An 18122-nucleotide genomic window follows, 5' to 3' on the forward strand; every position below is an offset into this window, starting at 1 on the left:
CAGGTGATAGAAGGCCGACTTTGTGACTATCTTAATGTGGCTCTGAAGGTTCAGGTCAGAGTCCATCACTACTCCCAGGGTTCGGGCCTGATTGCTGGTTTTCAGTTGTAATAACTGAAGCTGTGCATTGATTCTAGTTCGCTCCTCTTTAGGTCCAAAGATAATTTCAGTTTTGTTTCTGTTCAGCTGGAGAAAGTTGTGGCACATCCTCACATTGATCTGTTCTAAGCATCTATTCAGTGATTGGATGGGTTCACCTGAAGACAGCCATGAGTTTACTATTTGGATCAGATATTTAGCAACAACAGGCAAAACTTTCTTAAAGAAATGTGTGGGTAGGACATCCAGACAGCAGGAACTGGAGCTTAATTGACTTATAATTTCTTCTAGGGTTTTATAATGAAGTAGTTGAAATTGGGTAATTTTTCCTGCCTTTGTTTTGTTTGGGCATAGCATTGGTACTAGCTTTGGAGTGAATGTGCAGATTAATCCTCTGATCTTTTGAATTTTCTCTGAAAAGAAACTGGAGTACTTGTTGCAGGCAGCATTAGATTGAAGTTCAGGTGGCAGCATCACAGGAGGATTTTTAAGCCTGTCAACAGTAGCAAATAGAGCTCGAGTATTGTTAATGTTTTTGTTTATGACATCTGCAAAGAAAGCCTCTCTTGCATGTTTTAGTGTTGTGTGATAGTTATGTAGTCTTTCTTTATAGACGTCATAATAAACGTGCAGTTGAGTTTTACGCCATTTCCGTTCGGCCCTACCGTAGAGTTGTCTTGCAGATTGAGCTGTTTGTGCATTTCTCCATGGAGATTTCTTCCTACCAGACACAACCTTCACTTTAATGGGGGCAATGTAATCAATGATGTCTCAAAGTTTGTTCTGAAAATCATCTACCAACTTATCTACGTCATTATAGCTTAAGGGTGAGGAAGAAGAGTAGATTTGATTAAATGTTTCTGCTGTGTTTTCTGTGAAAGTACGTTTTGTGTTAGTAGCTTTTTGTCCAAGTGGGTTAACGGATAAAGAACTGTCAAAGATAACAGCAAAGTGATCCGACAGGCCGACATCTGTTTCTGAAACATTGGAAATATTCACACCCTTACAGATAACCAGGTCCAGTGTGTGTCCATGAGTGTGTGTTGCTTGTTTGACATTTTGTGTTAAACCAAAACTCTCTAATATATTACAGAGCTTTTTTGCCCCTAAGCCTTGGGGGTTGTCAACATGAATGTTGAAATCACCGACAATTATTAAACAATCATAATCAATGCATATGAGAGATAGAAGTTCATTCAAGTCCGTAAAGAAATTTTCCACATATGTTGGAGTTTTGTATAAAGTTGGTGTCAAAGTTCGTTTGTGGCCTTTTACCTCAATTCCAAGATACTCAAGAGACGTCATGCTCTGCACAAACATGGTCATTATGGAAGAGAGGCAAGAAGAAAGACATCAGACTGAAAGTCGTTTAATTTCTTGTTTATTATATTTATGTTGTAGGTCAGATATCTGAAATGTCACACTGCTTACTAGAAAATCAGTGGAATTTGCTCGTCATGCTCAGTAACTAGACTAATTACTTTTAGCAGAATGAGCTGTTAAAAATAGATTTCTGTCTTTTATGTATTCCAACACTAAATAAGCTTTTGCTAAAATAGGTTTTAATGTGAGATTGATTTAATAAGAATTAGTGTGTCATGAGTGCACACAAACACATTATTGAACTCTTCTCTTGTACTTGGATTTTGAAGATGGGATTTTTAATTCAGGAGAAGTTGTTTCTTTGAATTATACCTCAGAAATTCAGATTTTTCAAGACTTCTGAAAACGACTTGATTTGTGTTTGTTTGTCTTTATACCAGGCGTTATGGGGCAGCAGCATGATCTGTTAAAGTGTTAGGCTGGAAGCCAATTTTAGTTGTGAAACCAGACTTCTCGGAAAGTTAACACCCACATACGGGTTAGGTTTGATATGCTATTAAGCTGTAACACACAGGATGTTGGGTTTGTCTGTGGCTTAACTAAAGTTTAAAAACTAAGCGGTTTAGGTTGTTTTCTTACTTTCTATCTTCATTTTGTGAGCAGAGCCTCAGAGAAGGACATGCGGGACTTGTTACTGGAAGACAAAATGACTGCAGCCAACTGCACAAAGGAAGCTAACCTTTCTAAAGATGCAGTGCTCCTGCCTACTTTTTACATCTTGGTATTTGTTGTTGTGGTAGTCATTAATGCATGTGGGACGAGGTGTTTGGTGCGTAACTGGAAGAAACATCGGATTATTAACATCTTTATTATTAACCTTGGACTAGCAAACCTGTTGTATATTCTCACTCACCCCTTTATAATCGATCTCTACCTTAAAGGGAACAAGTGGGACTTTGGACAATTTTTCTGCAAGGTAACAAGATTCTGCTTTAAACTGAATTTATATGGCAGCATTGGATTCCTCGCATGTATCAGTGTGTATCGGTACCTGTCCATCGTCCATCCAATGAAAGTGATGGGGAAAATAACTACGACTCACTCTGTGGTCATCTCAGTCCTGGTGTGGATTCTGGCGAGTGTTGGAAGTCTTCCAGACGTGATCTACCCCAAACAATCAGGGAACACCACTGAATCCAAGGAATGTCTTCCTGCCACTGATAAAGATCACATTGAGGAATACTTTTACTACAACCTCACCTGGACAGTCTTTGGATTCTGCATCCCTTTCATCATCATTGCGGGCTGCTATGGTCATGTGACTCTTGTTATTTGCCGCTCAAATACGATGACGAAGGAAATGAAACAACAACTCTTAAAACTGTTGGTTGTTTTGATTGTTCTCTTTTCGCTTTGTTACACACCCTACCACGTTTTGAAGAACCTCAGTGTGTATGCCAAAGTTCGTTGTTGCAGTGGAGAGTGCCCCGATTGGTATGATAATGTCTCTATAGCACGTTATGTAAGTCGCGGTCTTGTGAGCCTGAACAGTGCTCTTAACCCGCTGGTTAACATGTGTGTTTCTGAGGACGTGGGTGCTCAGTTCAGGCAGCAACTGCAGGAATATCGAGAAATGTTCAGTCGCTGTTTCAAGCTGAAGTCCAGCTCTGAACCAGTACCACAGGCTGAGAAAGAGGCTGAACCTGCTTTGTGACATGTTTTTTTTCTTTCTTTTTTGTAAAACTGACCATGTCATGAGTGACATTTTTGTACAGTTCTCTATGCTTTGTATTTGTCTATCTTGTTTAATCTTTGTCAGATGCCATAAGATTAATAATTAAATAAAAAAATTAAGCGATGTTTAATTTAAGTGTCATTGTCACTGCTGTACTGGAATAATATTATAAGAATTGTGAATTTTATTTTAACCAATTTTAATGATTTTGTAAAAATGATTTTAGACCCTAACTGCACATGTCAAACATATAAATACAGTTTTTTTTAAATCTTTTTTCTTGCAGATTTTTTCTGTTTTTTCTTTATTTCAAATTGTGATACACATAATAATAAAATCCTGAGTAAAAACAACATGCAGGTTTCAAATGATTTTTGTATTAAAATAGAAAGAAACATCATCCTTTGTGAAAAAGTAATTTTCCTTCCAAACCCAAAATAAACTGGATTGTTTTCATTTCCTGGGTGGCAGCTAGTCCTATCTACGGTGCTGGATTTTTAATCTGGCCTTTTAATCGTGGTATAAAGTTTTTGGCCCATTCTTCTCTATACATTTGTTATGATGTGGTTGCATTGGATGGAGTTTAGCAAGATTTTAGCTCAGAATTTGACAATACCACTCTAAATTATTTTTTAGATTTAATATTTAGACTTTAAAAGTTGGTTTGCTATGACAGTAAAAAAATCCTACTTTGTGAACTTGCATTATTGCCCTGCTGCATAATTGAAGTGTATTTATGTTTAAGATCACAAACTGATTGCTGGACATTCTCCTTCAAGATGTCCTTAAATTACCATTAGTTACTGGTACTTATAGTTTCCATAAACAGTTTTGTTATTCTCAGTCAGAGTGATTCATATGATCACTTGTCTTTAGTTTGATTGTAATATTTATAATATTTAACTTTGCGCTATCTGAAAATTTCCAACAGTCTCTGAAAGGGGAGATGTTGCGCTTTCCAGCCAATATCAGGTCACCCTGCTTGTAACTATTAGTCATGCTTTGCACAAACATGGTTATTATGTAAGAGAGGCAAGAAGAAAGACATCAGACTGAAAATCATCTAATTTCTTGTTTATCATATTTATGTTGTAGGTCAGATTTCTGAAATGTCACACTGCTTACTAGAAAACCAGTGGAATTTGCTCGTCATGCTCAGTAACCAGACTAATTACTTTTAGCAGACTGAGCTGTTAAAAATAAATTTCTGTCTTTTATGTATTCCAACACTAAATAAGCTTTTGCTAAAATAGGTTTTAAAGTATATTATGCGACACTGATTTAATAAGAAATGGTGTGACTTGAGTGCACACAAACACATTATTGAACTCTTCACTTATACTTGGATTTTTAAGCTGGAATTTTTAATGCAGGTGAAGTAGGTCAGAAATTCTGTTTTTTAAGACATTTGAAAATAATTTCATTGAATTGTGTCTTTTAAACTGGAATTTCATCAATCAATCAAATTTTATTTGTATAGCACATTTCAGCAGCAATGCATTTCAAAGTGCTATACATAATTAAAATAAAAACAGCATGTGACATTGAATAAACAATAAGAGAGAGATTTTAAGAAAAAGAAACAGTGAGAAAGAGAAATAAAAAGAAATTAAAGTAAAGATAAAGAGATTAAAAAAATGTGCTAGCTTTTATCTGGAATCAGCATGATATGTTAAAATGTTGAGCTGGTAGCCAACTTTAGTTGTGAAACCAGACTTCTCGGAAAGTTAACATCCACATATAGGTTAGGTTTGATGTGCTATTAAGCTTTAACACACAGGATGTTGGGCTTGTCTGTGGCTTAACTGATGGTCAAGGACAAAGCTATTTAGGTTGTTTTCTTACTTTCTATCTACATTTTGTGAGTGAGTCTCAGAAGAGAAGTGCAGACAGGACTTGTTTCTGAAAGACAACATGACTGTAACCAACTGTACCCTGGAAGATGAATTTCCCAATAACGATAAAGTCCTGCCTGCTTTGTCCATCTTGATATTTGTTGTTGTTCTGGTCATCAATGCATTGGGAGCAAGGTGTTTGGTGCGTAACTGGAAAAAACATCAGATTATTAAAGTCTTTGTTATTAACCTTGGACTAGTGAACCTGTTGTATATTCTCTCTCTCAACCCTTACTAATCCATTACTACCTTGAAGGATACAGGTGGAAACTTGGAGAGTCTTTCTGTCAGGTAACAAGGTTCTGCTTTAAACTGAATTTATACAGCAGCATCGGATTCCTCACATGTATCAGTGTGTACCGGTACCTGTCCATTGTCCATCCAATGAAAGTAATGGGGAAATTAACTGCTACTCACTCTGTGGTCATCTCTGTTGTGGTGTGGATTCTGGCGTGTGTTGGAAGTCTTCCAGATGCAATCTACCCCAAACTTCAAATTAATGGCGCCAGAAAACTATGTTTTGCTGCAACGCTTCACGGGAAAATTGCAGAATACTGAATCTACAGCCTCAACTGGACAATCTTTGGATGACAATGGGGATCATCCTTTAGGTGCTATGCATCCGTCTAGTTTTCACACATTCAAAACAACCACATTTGTATGAAATATTGACAGAGTCTAAATGTACCCATCGAGCTATTGTATGATTTATTTTTTCATATTTTTGGATGCATCCCCAAGCAACAAATGCATCCCCAAGCAACAAATACACCAAATGTGATCATTGCAGGCTGCCTGCAATGGACAGCAGCCTGCATGTCCATTGCAGGCTGCTATGGACATGTGACTCTTATTTGCTGCTCAAATATGATGAAAAAGGACATGAAAGGACAAATCTTAAAACTCCTGCTTATTTTGATTCTTCTCGCTTTGTTACACACCCTACCATGTTTTAAAGAACCTCAGTCTGCATGCCAAATCTCTATTATGAGGGAAACTGCCCCCAATGGTATCATGGAGTCTTTCTTGCACATGTTGTAAGTCGTGGTCTTGTGGGCCTGAACAGTGCTCTTAACCCGCTGGTTTACATGTGTGTTAATGAGGACATGAGTGCTCAGTTCAGGCAGCTGCTGCAGCGATGTGGACAGATGTTCAGTTGTTTCAAGCTGAAATCCAGCTCTCAGCCAGTACCACACACTGAGGAAGAAGCTGAAAGTGCTTTATGACATTTTTTTTTTTAATTGACCATAACATGAGTGAAATTTTTGTTCAGTTCAGTATCCTTTGTATTTGTCTAATTTGACTCTTCCTGTCATGTTGGGGTCTAACTTTCTAACCCACATGCAGATCAACTCCAGAGACCGAGAATGATTTAAGTGATTTATTACAACAAAAATGGCAAATAAACACAGGAAAACAATCCGGGTCCGTTTGGACTGGAACTCAGGTCAACTATGAGAGAAAACAGACGGTAAGTTTGAGGTCGTGGGAAATTGGAGATGGTGCTGGTGGCGATCTTACCTCCAATCGGGAGGAAAAAGGACTGGGGGGAAATCCAGTGGAATCCGGAGTCCGATTGAGGTAGGATTGCGGGCTGCGGCGGCGTTGAAGGACGGACAGGTAAGTCTGGGAGCTTGAACTGTTTCTGCTCGGAGGGAGACTGCCGATCTGTAGGTCCAGACGATCTTTGGCAGTATCTGCTTTCTCCAGCACTTCACAGGACAACCAGCTGTAAACAGTCAGAGACACAAGAGGGTCAGAATTCTGGAAGAGACCAGAAAGAATTGACCTGAGGTAAGCCTGTACCATAACTGGCTAACAATCTGGCAGGGAAGTGTCGGCAGCCTCCTCTAGTTATACAGCTCCTGATGGCAGAACAGTTAGTAGGTCTGCAGACGTCCTCAGGTGGAACAAAGCCTCCGGCGCCCTCTGGTGGATGAAACAGCTCCAGATCCCAACACTTCCTGCCACATGCTAGAAATTAGTAATTAAATAAGAAGTTAAGCAAACAAATTTCGTTGTCACTGCTGTACTCCTGTAACAATTTTAGAATTGTGAATTTTATTTTAACCAATTTTAATAATTTTTTTTCTTGTGATATATGACCCTATCTTCATATGGTCAAAATGATAAATACAGTTTTTGAATCTTTTTAATCGTCTTGCATATTTTTATTGTTTTTTTTTTCATTTTTTTTTTCAAATTGTGATCATCTAACACGTAATAATAAAATGTAATAAAAGACAAAGTCCTGAGTAAAAACAAAATACAGGTTTCAAATGATCTTGTATTAAAATAGAAAGAAACATTATCCTGTGTGAAAAGGTTCTTTCCTTCCAAACCCCCCAAAACTGATTTGTCTTCATTTCCTATGTGGCAGTTACTTCTATCTATGCTGGATTATTAATCTGACCTTTTAATCAGGGTCTAGAGTTTTTGGCCCATTCTTTTTAAAATATGTTATAATGTGGCATCATTGAATGAGGTTAAGCAAGATCTTAGCTCAGAATTTGACAAGGACAATTTCTTATTACTTTTTGATATTAAAAGTTGGGTTGGGTTGCTATGACAGTAATGGATTATTGTCCTGCTGAAAAATTGAAGTTTATTCATGGTGAAGTTCACAAATTGATTGCTAGAAGTTCTCATTCAAGATTTCCTGAAATGAGAAATAATTACTGGTACTGATAGTTTCTATGAACAGGTTGTCCAAACATGCTGCCAACTCCTGCTTCCCCACCATCGTGTTGTTGTAATGCAACTGTTTTTTCCTCCTCAAATAGATAAACACGTTTTCCTTTTTACATGTAGGGGCAAGAATTTTCTTGCATATCATGCTTAGTTGGCAGACTATTCCCCAATATTTATTCCACTTTTGTTTTTGGAAGTAGCTCCTTGTCAGGGAACTGAGTTGTTTTTGTCTCTGTGGTTTTTTTCTTTGTTGGTGACGCTGCAGGTTTCCACTGAAAGGCGGGGCTGGGCAGTAATGCCTCCCAGTAATGCCAGATTGAGCGGCTTTTGAACACACCTTGAGCTGGAAAAAGTAGCTTTAGGTGGATTGTAACAATTTGGACTGGGTTTTACAACATTTTGTTGATTTTTAGAAACTGTTCATAGAAAAAATATTTTGAAATTGTTATCATTATGTTGCAGTACAAGAATGAAATATGAATCTGCATGAGTGGAAATTAACAGTTGTCTATTGCAGTTGCCTTTTTCATGCAACATGCCTATTGTATTTTCAAGTTTGGGGGTTTGACTTTCCAAGTCAGGATTCCACAAAAAAAAATCAACTTCTACTGTTGATACAATCTCTGAAATCAACTGCTTACTAGAAAACCAATAGGATTTGCAGTACTCTAAAACAGATTTTTTTTACAGTACATTGTGTGACACTGATTTAATAAGAAATAAGGTGTCATGAGTTAACACAAACACATTATTGAACTCTTCACTTATACTTGAATTTTTCAGCTGAAATTTTAAATTCAGGAGGTTTTGCTGTTTCTCTGACATAGATTTCAGAAATACAGATTTTTCCCCCCCAAGACATTTGAAAAAGATTGTCTGTCTGTTTTGTCTGTTTGTCTTTCTTCTGTGTTCTAGCTGTTCTGTGGAAGCAGCAGGATCTGTTAAGATGTTGGGCTGGAAGCCAACTTTAGCTGTCAAACTACAGTGGAACTTTATCTGTTCCACTGCACAGTGACTTGCAAAAATGTTCACACCCCTCGAACTTTTCCATATTTTGTTATATTACAACAAAAACCAACACAATTTAGTATACAATGTGCAGCAAAACATTTTACAAATAAAAAACTGAAAAGTGCAATGTTCAGATATAGTCAGCCCACTTTTCTCTGAGTGCAAATAATTGCCTTCAGAAGTGCCCTGATGGCTGCTAATGGCTAAAGAGAGTCCACCTGTGTGTAGTCTAATCTCAGTACAAATACAGCTACTTGCTCTGTGACGACCTCAGAGGTTAGTGAAGAGAATATTGGGGAGAAAACGGCATGATGAAGCCCAAGGAACCCACCAGATGGGTCAGAGATAAAGTTGAGGAGAAGTTTAAAACAGGCTTAGGCTATAAAAAGATTTCCCATGCTCTGATGAAAGAGTACGATACAAGTGTAAACCTACCAAGACTAGCCTGTCCACCTAAACTTACAGGCCGAACAAGGAGAGCACTGATCAGAGATGGAGCCAAGAGGCCCTGGACGAAATACAGAGATCCACAGGACAACTATTAGTCATTCACTGCACAAATGTGTCTTTATGGAAGAGAGGCAAGAAGAAAGACATCGAAAGGAAAATTAACAAATTTCTTGTTAGCTTAGTATATTTCTATTGTAGGTCAGATCTCTGAAATATCACATTGCCTACTAGAAAATGAGTGGAATTTGCTCGTCATGCTCAGTAACCAGACTAATTACTTTTAGCAGTATGAGCCGTTAACAATAGATTTATGTGTCCTTTACTTATTCCATCACTCAATACGGTTTTGCTAAAAGAGGTTTTAATGTACATTGTGTGACACTGAAACACATTATTAAACTTTTCACTTGGATTGAATTTTTAAGCTGGAATTTTTAATGCAGGGGAAGTTGGTGTCAAAAATTCAGATTATTTTCACGACATCTGAAAATGACTTATTCATTGATTTGTGTTTGTCTTTCTTTTATGTACCAGCTGTTATGTCGAAGCAGCATTATCTGTTAAAATGTTGGGCTGGAAGCCAACATTAGTCGTGAAACCACTCGTCTTCTCTGATTCAAAGTTAACGCCCTCTTAGAGTTCAGGTATTTTCTGTGCTGTTATGTTGCTTTTATCCGAAACATTGTTGGGCTTGTCTGCGGCTCCACTGATGTTCAAGAAGGGAGCTTTCTAGGTGCTTTGCTTACTTTCTATCCTCCTGTTGTGAGCAGAGCCTCAGAAGAGAAGGACAGACGGGACTTGTTTCTGGAAGCCACAATGAATACAACCAACTGTACTGAACCGAAGAAGGAGGAATTTATGAATACACTTCTGACTACTCTTTACATCTTGGTTTTTGTTGTTGGATTGCTACTGAATTTATGTGGAATGAAGTGTTTGGTACACAACTGGAAGAAACTTAGGATTATTACCATCCTTGTTCTTAACCTTGAAGTAGCAGACATGTTGTATCTGCTGACTCACCCATTTCTTGTGTACTACATTAATAAGAATGACTGGATCTTTGGAAAAGGATTCTGCTTGGTAGCAAGATTCTGCTTCTACCTGAATTTATACGGCAGCATTGGATTTCTCACCTGTATCAGTGTGTACCGGTACCTGGCTGTTGTTCATCCAATGAGAACGATGGGGAGATTAGCTACAACTCACTCTGTGGTCATCTCAGTTGTGATGTGGATTCTGGCGAGTGTCATAAGTTTTCCAGACTTGTCATTCCCCAAATATTCAGAGAACTCTTCAGCGTGTTATGATACAACTGATTCAGACAATGTTGAGAAATACCTGACCTACAGCCTCTGCTGGACGTTCATTGGATTCTGCATCCCTTTTATCGTCATTGTGGGCTGCTATGGACATGTGATTGTTGTGATCTCCTGCTCAGATATGATGAAGAAGAACCAGAAACAACAAATCTTAAAGCTGTTGGTTTTTTTGATTCTTTTATTTACTTTTTCTTATGCACCCTTCCATGTTTTCAAGAACCTCAGTCTGTATTCCAGAGTTTTGATTAAGCAGAAGGAATGTCGTACGTGGATTAATGGAGTATATAATGCACGTATTGTAAGTTTTGGTCTTGTGAGCCTGAATAGTGCTGTTAACCCGCTGGTTTACCTGTGTGTTTCTGAGGACATGGATACTCAGTTCAGGCAGCTGCTGCAGGGATGTCAACCGATGTTCAGTTGTTTCAAGCTGAAATCCAGCTCTGAGCCAGTGTGAGGAAGAAGCTGAAAGTGTCATGATTCGTGTTTCTGTGTTTATTTTTTCAGTCCCGTTTTCCTGTAGTCTCTGTCCTGTCCTCCCGTTGATTGTTTCCCAGGTGTGTCTCATCCCCTTGATTACCCCGTGTGTATTTAAACCCACCTGTTGTCCTCGTCTCTCGTTGGATCCTTGTCGTATGTCGCCTGTTTCTCCGTGCTGTTCCCTGGAAATCATCATTAAATTCATCATTTTCACATACATCCTGGGTCTGCCTGCATCCGCGTCCTCACCTCAACAAACCACATCATGACAGAAAGTGCTTTATGGTAATATTTCTTTTTAAATTGACCATGTCATGATTGAAATTTGTGGTCTGTTCTATTTGCTTTTATTTGGTTAATTGGTTAACTTGTTTACTTTCAGAGATTCTAGAAAATTAATAATTAAATAAGAACTTAAGCGAAACTATTCTCCCTTGCAAGTGAGTTTCACCTCACGGGACGGGGGTTGAACCGACTTGTTTCTAGGAATCAAAATTAATAAAACCAGCAGTGCATTAAATGATGAATTATCTGAAAAAACTACTGCCTACTATTTACCTTTTGGTATACATTATTTGTAGCAACAGGTGGATAAAGCATTTGCAGCACAACTTTCTATTTTACAGATGGTCTACATATGGCCAAAATAGGACAGTTTTATCATGAGTGCAACTTCAAAGTGGAGAAAAAAGTTAATTTTTAAAATATAATAAGGATGTTGTAACAAACACACTGCTAGTATTGAATTTGTCTTGTTTAAAGTGGATTCATTTCACAGGACGAAAAATGGGATTTTCGGCAGCTATTGACACCTTGTTCTGCCGTGCGCATGGAGAGGCTTTCGGCAAGAGGTTTTTGTCAGAGTTGAGCACTGCCAAAAATGCAGTTTGTCCGTGTTCCTCCATCACCCCTTTCCCCTTGTGCCTAGCAGAGGTTTTCGTATTTAAATGAAGTTGCTGAGTGCCATGCAAATGCAAATCAACTGTTGAGCACTGCCTTTTGACTTTTATTTATTTTATAGCTAACCCTTGTTACCATAAAGAACCCTTGTTCACCATAAAGACGTATGTTTGGAGAAAGAATATTAAAACAATCTATCTTATCCATTAAAATATATATTACATGTGTGTTAGGAGCACTGAAAAACTTAGTTTTGGTTGAATTGATGATATAAAAGAATATGCATGATTGCATACAGTAGACTTTTGTGAAACGTGATCTTACTTTGACATTCCTCTTATCTGAAGATTTATCTTGTGATGGGAGGAATTGCACAACTTAATCAAAAATGATAAAAAACATGTTCCAGAGTGGTTCATTGAGAAAGCGATAGATTTGCTACAATCTTTTTTTTTTTTTTATTTTACATTTATTTCCACAGACTCCACAGAATGGGAGTCACATTTGTGTCAATCAGACTCTTCAGGAACGTCCTGATATCCGTGACGAGGACAGAGATGCAACTGTGTGTGAGTATCTACTATTTTAGAATGTTGTTTTATGCTTCAATATTTATGTGCAAAATGTAATTATGCTATGTATTGACAATGCACAAAAATGTTTTCCAGCTGCATCCAGGACCTACTGCCAGTCATCTGGATGTAGCTAAATAAAGATGCAGGTAAGATTTATTACTAATCTAGAGATGTCACAATTCCTTGAGTGATTAAAGCACTGTGATTTATTAAAATCCATCAAAGCAAATTATCTGCCTCAGAGTTTGTTGAACTATGTTTTGCTATTTATTACCAACTGCTTTTAATTATTTTTTCTTCCAAGTGTTTTCTCTTTTTCATTAGTTTTTATTTTTTTGTAAGAATGTATTGTGTTTTTTTTTGTTTTTGTTTTTATGTCTCATGTGTGCATACTAAGCTGAAAGTTGCCAAACAATTTCACTGTAGTTTCATAATGACTAAAAGATGCCTGTAGCTCATAATGATTGTCTGTTCTGTATTAACAGCTGATGGAGGAAGGCAGAGAGTACTGGCAGCAGAGGAGGTGGCATTCTGGGAGGATGGCAGCTATGAGGCGGTGTCAGGATGGACCCCAAGTTCCTCCAACCAGGAGCTCAGTGACATCAGGATTACATTACAGAAAGAGACGTCAGGTCTATGCTGCAGGAGAGATGTTGGGCCTGTCCTGAACGCAGCATAATGTTTGGACAAAAAAAACACTGCCAGATGGTCCAGAAATGGACAAGCATTTATATCTTATTTTGTGTGCAAACAGTAAAAAATAAAATGAAATAAAGATAAAAAAAAAACTTCTTTGTCTCTTTTATGTTCCTCATATATGAACATGTTGCATATAAGCAATATCAAATGCTTATACAATACAGCATTTATTTTTATATAGATTTTTTAAAATACAACATTAAAAATATTAATGATTGGGGCAGGGTTTATTTATAAAGTCATAAGTGCTGTCCAATGGGCAGCACATCAACCAATCACATGTCAGTGGTGAACTGTGATGTCATTGTTTTTCATCCAATGACTGAGAATCCACGTGGGTCTGCTGAAGTGCCTTTGCATATGCTAGGGCTATTCGTATGCCAAGTAGAGTCGTTAACACCTCCTGCTCCCCCGCGCCGCCACTTCCCCCCTCCAAGGATTCCGCATTCGACAGAATTCGACTCCCATGACTGAAAACGTAGACTGTCGATTGCTGATATCTGTCGCTGATGAGCTGAGTTTGCGTCAGAAATAGGATGTTATGAGTGCAAATAAACACATTATTGAACTCTTCCTGAATTTTTAAACTAGATTTCTAAATTCAAGGGTTATGGCTGTTTCTCTGATTTGCACGTCAGAAATTCTGATCTAGACAATTTCATTCATTGAATTGTATCCGTTTTTCTTATCTATGCCAGTCATTATGTGGAAACAGCATGATCTGTTAAGATTTTAGACCTGAGGCCAACTTTACCAGACTTATTTTCAAGGAATCAAAGTTATCGACCACATACAGTTCAAGCATTTTATCTGCTACTACAGCAGTCTGTAAAAAAATAATTCACTGGTATTTGCATTTCTCTAAGCATGGCAAATAAGGAAAACAGAAATAAATGGCATGGATTTTATTCAATTTCCAACATTCCTTGAAAATACTCAATAGAAGACTTGGATTCAAATAATCTGCTATTTTCACCATACATTCCAGATTATATCCATCAGCTACTTTTCAACTCAATGTCAGCTTAAACCACACGGGTTTATGTTTAGAATATTCCTTTCAGTTTATCTGCTACTTCTACTATGGTGATTCCTGTCTTGTTTAAATAAAATGTCGGTAAACGGGTTTTGCTGTCTTTGAGTTTCAAATCTATAAAACCTGAGCTAACTGTTTGCACTGGCAGCTGTACAAGCAGCATAACTTTAACTCAAGGAGGAAGTTATTCAGGTTGTTTTTGTTACTCTGTTTTCATTTTGCAAGCAGCGCCTCAGAGAAGGGCAGACAAGACGTGTTTCTGGAAGATAACATGAATAAAACGAACTGCACACTGGATAGGTTATTTGAACAGAGAGTCCTGCCTGCTCTTTACATTTTGTTTTTGTTGTTGGATTGGTCCTGAATGTATGGGGAATGATATCTTTGCTGCATAACTGGAACAAACTTCGGAGTATTAACATCTTTGTTCTTAACCTTGGACTAGCAGACATGTTGTATCTGCTGACTCACCCCTTTCTCGTCTTTTACTACCTTAATGAAACTAAATGGACCTTTGGAGAAGGATTCTGCTTGGTAACAAGATTCTGCTTCAACCTGAACTTATACGGCAGCATTGGATTCCTCACCTGTATATGTGTGTACCGGTACTTGGCTGTTGTCCATCCAATGAAAGTAATGGGGAAATTAACTACGACTCTTTCTGTGGTCATCTCCGTCCTGGTGTGGATTCTGGTGAATGTTGAAAGTTCTCCAGACATGTTGTTCCCAAAACATTCAGGGAATAAGACCGAACGATGTTTTGATACGACTAGTTCAAAAAACGTTACGGCATACTTGAACTATAGCCTCAGCTGGACATTCTTTGGATTCTGCATCCCTTTCGCCATCATTGTGGGTTGCTACGGACATGTGACTGTTGTTGTTTGCCGCTCAGATACAATAAAAAATGTCACAAAACAGATTTTTAAGCTGATGGTTTTTTTGATTCTTCTCTTCTCTCTTTGTTATGCACCTTACCATGTTTTCAAGAACCTCAATCTGTATTCCAGAGTTCTGAAAAATCTGAGCAAATGCGCCGCATGGGATTCTGGGGTTTATGTTGCCCGTCAGGCAAGCCGTGGTGTTGTGAGCCTGAACAGTGCTCTTAACCCGCTGGTTTACCTTCATGTAGATGAAGATATGGGTGTTCAGTTTAGGCTGCTGCTGCAGGGATGTCGACAGATTTTCAGTCGTTCATTCAAACTGAAATCCAGCTTTGTGTCTGTACCACAGACTGAGCAAGACGTTGAACGTGCTTTATGACAGCAGGCGGTTTTCTGTTAAACCGTCCATGTTTCCAATGTTTCACTTCTACATGTTGACTCTTGTTGAAATCAAGCCAAACTAGTTTCACCGTCACTGCTGTACGGGAATAACAGTTTATGTATATATATACAGACACACAAACACACTCATCAGTTGTCCTGCTCAGTTGCTCTGATGTCACTATCTGGAATTGGCTTCGCCAAGCCAGGATGTTTGAGTTGTCACAATTCTTAAGTATTTGCCTTTTGTTTTCGGCAGAAGTACGTAGTAGCTAATAGCTTTTACTTTGTTACATTTACTTAGGTAACATTTTGGGAAAATACTTTTTACTTTTACTTGAGTAATATTACTATGAAGTATCACTCGTCTTACTTGAGTAAATCTTTTTTGAGACATTTGAATGTGAAAACTTTACAGTAAACACTACATTGTCACTGGAAATTCTTTACCCTGTGTTATATTGAAGAAATTATTTGGAAAAGTGTTTTTTTGTTGTTTTTTTTTATTTTTATTTAATTTTTTTATTTAACTACTTCATAGTTTCTGCCACAATACTTTTTGTCTGCCTGATGATATCATTTTAAAATATTAAATCAGATGTTCTTGTCAGTTGCTTAGTACTTGAATAGGCCTTTTTACCAAATGTTTTTTTTTACTTTCACTTGAGTAACTTCCTAGGTAGATAGTAATTACTTTTACTGTTTCAGTAATTCATGCTTCATAGTTTCTGCCATATTGATTCGTTCCTTAAGGTATTTTTTCCTAGTTCATTTGCAGAATATTCTTCTTACATTAACCTTTAACACTGGTTAAAGTGGCTGACATGAGGATTTGTATATATACGTGTGTGCGTGTGTGTGATCTGTTAGCAGAAAATAAAGAAATACACAAATAATAAACAAATAAAAAACATTATTTGTGTGAAATAATTGTCTTCACAGCACGAATAGGTGACATACTTTTCAGCATTTGCCATATTTAACTGTCAGCACCACAACAGCATATTAACAATTTACTGTAACCATTACTCATAGCAACAGCAAATTATTTATAACAACATGAGGCAACGGCCAAAAAAACAGCCAAAAAACAAACATTGGCATTAGTAACATTAGAACAATAATCACCTACTCTAATGGTTAGATTCATAAACAACACATGATGAATATAGCAGTAAAACGTTAAACAACACTTACTTCCTTTCATGAATACATCAGTGTAAATAGGTCCAGGCGATACTCAGACATCCACTCACACTGATCCCAGTCTTTCTAACATTATAGTGTTCACTTTCCCAAATATTTTTCTTCCTTAAATTTTTTTTAAAATAAATATATGCAGAGAAAATTTGTGGTCATTGAAGAAAAACACAATTTTATTTCTATGTTTGGGTCTTAAAAGAAAATAAAAATGTAAAACATTTACAAAAAGAGAATTGGTACAATAAAACATTACTGGAACTTTAATGACCATTTGATGCAGGATTCTTTTCCACACAAAAACAAAGAGGAAAAAATACTGCGTTTGTTACATCTATATTTTAGGTTTTGAACTGTTTAAGTCAAATTATTAGGAGGTGTTGGAGGAGGTCCATAGAGCTACTTACGGGTCCGGATCCTCAGGTTTCAGATCCATGCTCTAGTTGCTGATGTGTGGAGTTAGAGCACTTTGGATACAGGCTGACAGGCTGCACGACTGTATGGCTGTACGTATGCGAGGCATATTGATGGGGAAACAGATTGTTGTAAGACATATTAAAACACCAGAAAAAGAACAGATGTTACACCAAAGGACATTACTTTTTCACAGCCCTCTTCAGGTAAACTCATAGATGTTCTGTCAAATTTAGTTCTGGGCTTATGCCAGGCCATCCAACTGACAGGAAAGGGTCTTGAGGTAATTTTTAATTAAGGAGATAATTGTGGTTACTGCTAAACTTGAGTTCAAGGAGGGAGTTAAGTTGTTTTTGTCGACTCCATCTTCATTTTGTAAGAGGAGCCTCAGAGGTGAAGAGCTGAACTGGCTTTTTGATTCTTCTCTTCTCATTTTGTTATGCACCCTACCATGTTTTCAAGAACCTCAGCCTGTATTCCAGAGTTTTAATTAGTGAGGGAACATGCCCCGAATGGGACTCTGGAGTCTTCAATACTCGCTATGTAAGCCGTGGTCTTGTGAGTCTGAACAGTGCTCTTAACCCGCCGGTTTACCTGTATGTATATGAGGAAATGGTCGATCAGTTCAAACAGCTGCTGCAGAGTGGTCGACAGATTTTCAGCCACTCTTTCAAGCTGAAATCCAGCTTTGTGTTTGTACCAAAGACTGAGGAAGAAGCTGAAAGTGCTTTATGACATACAACAAGAAGTTTTTTGTTAAACTGACCATTCCATGAATTAAATTGTTGTTCAGTTCTGCATGTTTTGTATTCTTCTAACTCATTGACCATTGTTGCCACATAGTAAAAAAAAATCATAATTAAATCCTAAATCAAACTACTAGTGTTATTGATTTTGCTGCTTTTTTTGGAATAATGCATAAATATGTGAGGATGTGAAATCCAGTTCAGTATACAGTCTATTTTTACCCATCTGAATTTATTTATTTATTTTTTTGTTCTTGTCCTCACACAATCAAAATTATGAATGC

General features: G+C 37.5%; 3 protein-coding genes and 1 pseudogene across 3 annotated transcripts; all 4 read left to right on the top strand.

The window, feature by feature from the left end:
• The first annotated feature begins 1120 nt into the window (after positions 1-1120).
• Positions 1121-3467, top strand: LOC106954599 (P2Y purinoceptor 1-like). The gene is made up of 2 exons (XM_015044256.1): positions 1121-1466; positions 1572-3467. The coding sequence occupies exon 2, from the start codon at positions 2102-2104 to the stop codon at positions 3134-3136; it is 1035 nt and encodes a 344-aa protein (XP_014899742.1). The 5' UTR covers positions 1121-1466; positions 1572-2101; the 3' UTR covers positions 3137-3467.
• A 1604-nt stretch (positions 3468-5071) lies between these two features.
• LOC106954603 (P2Y purinoceptor 1-like) lies at positions 5072-5630 on the top strand (annotated as a pseudogene).
• A 4193-nt stretch (positions 5631-9823) lies between these two features.
• LOC106954605 (P2Y purinoceptor 1-like) lies at positions 9824-13398 on the top strand. Its single transcript, XM_015044259.1, has 3 exons — positions 9824-11288; positions 12394-12472; positions 12572-13398. The coding sequence occupies exon 1, from the start codon at positions 10021-10023 to the stop codon at positions 10978-10980; it is 960 nt and encodes a 319-aa protein (XP_014899745.1). The 5' UTR covers positions 9824-10020; the 3' UTR covers positions 10981-11288; positions 12394-12472; positions 12572-13398.
• A 1019-nt stretch (positions 13399-14417) lies between these two features.
• LOC106954622 (P2Y purinoceptor 1-like) lies at positions 14418-15618 on the top strand. The gene has a single exon (XM_015044290.1). It carries the CDS (start codon positions 14589-14591, stop codon positions 15474-15476), a length of 888 nt encoding a protein of 295 aa, XP_014899776.1. The 5' UTR covers positions 14418-14588; the 3' UTR covers positions 15477-15618.
• Positions 15619-18122: the final 2504 nt, after the last annotated feature.

The sequence above is a fragment of the Poecilia latipinna genome, unplaced genomic scaffold (assembly GCF_001443285.1).
Source record: "Poecilia latipinna isolate Pla-1442-1.1 unplaced genomic scaffold, P_latipinna-1.0 Scaffold666, whole genome shotgun sequence".
Lineage (NCBI taxonomy): Eukaryota > Metazoa > Chordata > Actinopteri > Cyprinodontiformes > Poeciliidae > Poecilia > Poecilia latipinna.

Coding starts and splice junctions, on each gene's coding strand:
- LOC106954599 (XM_015044256.1), top strand. CDS start 2,102: ATGCGGGACTTGTTACTGGAAGACAAAATGACTGCAGCCAACTGCACA.
- LOC106954605 (XM_015044259.1), top strand. CDS start 10,021: ATGAATACAACCAACTGTACTGAACCGAAGAAGGAGGAATTTATGAAT.
- LOC106954622 (XM_015044290.1), top strand. CDS start 14,589: ATGATATCTTTGCTGCATAACTGGAACAAACTTCGGAGTATTAACATC.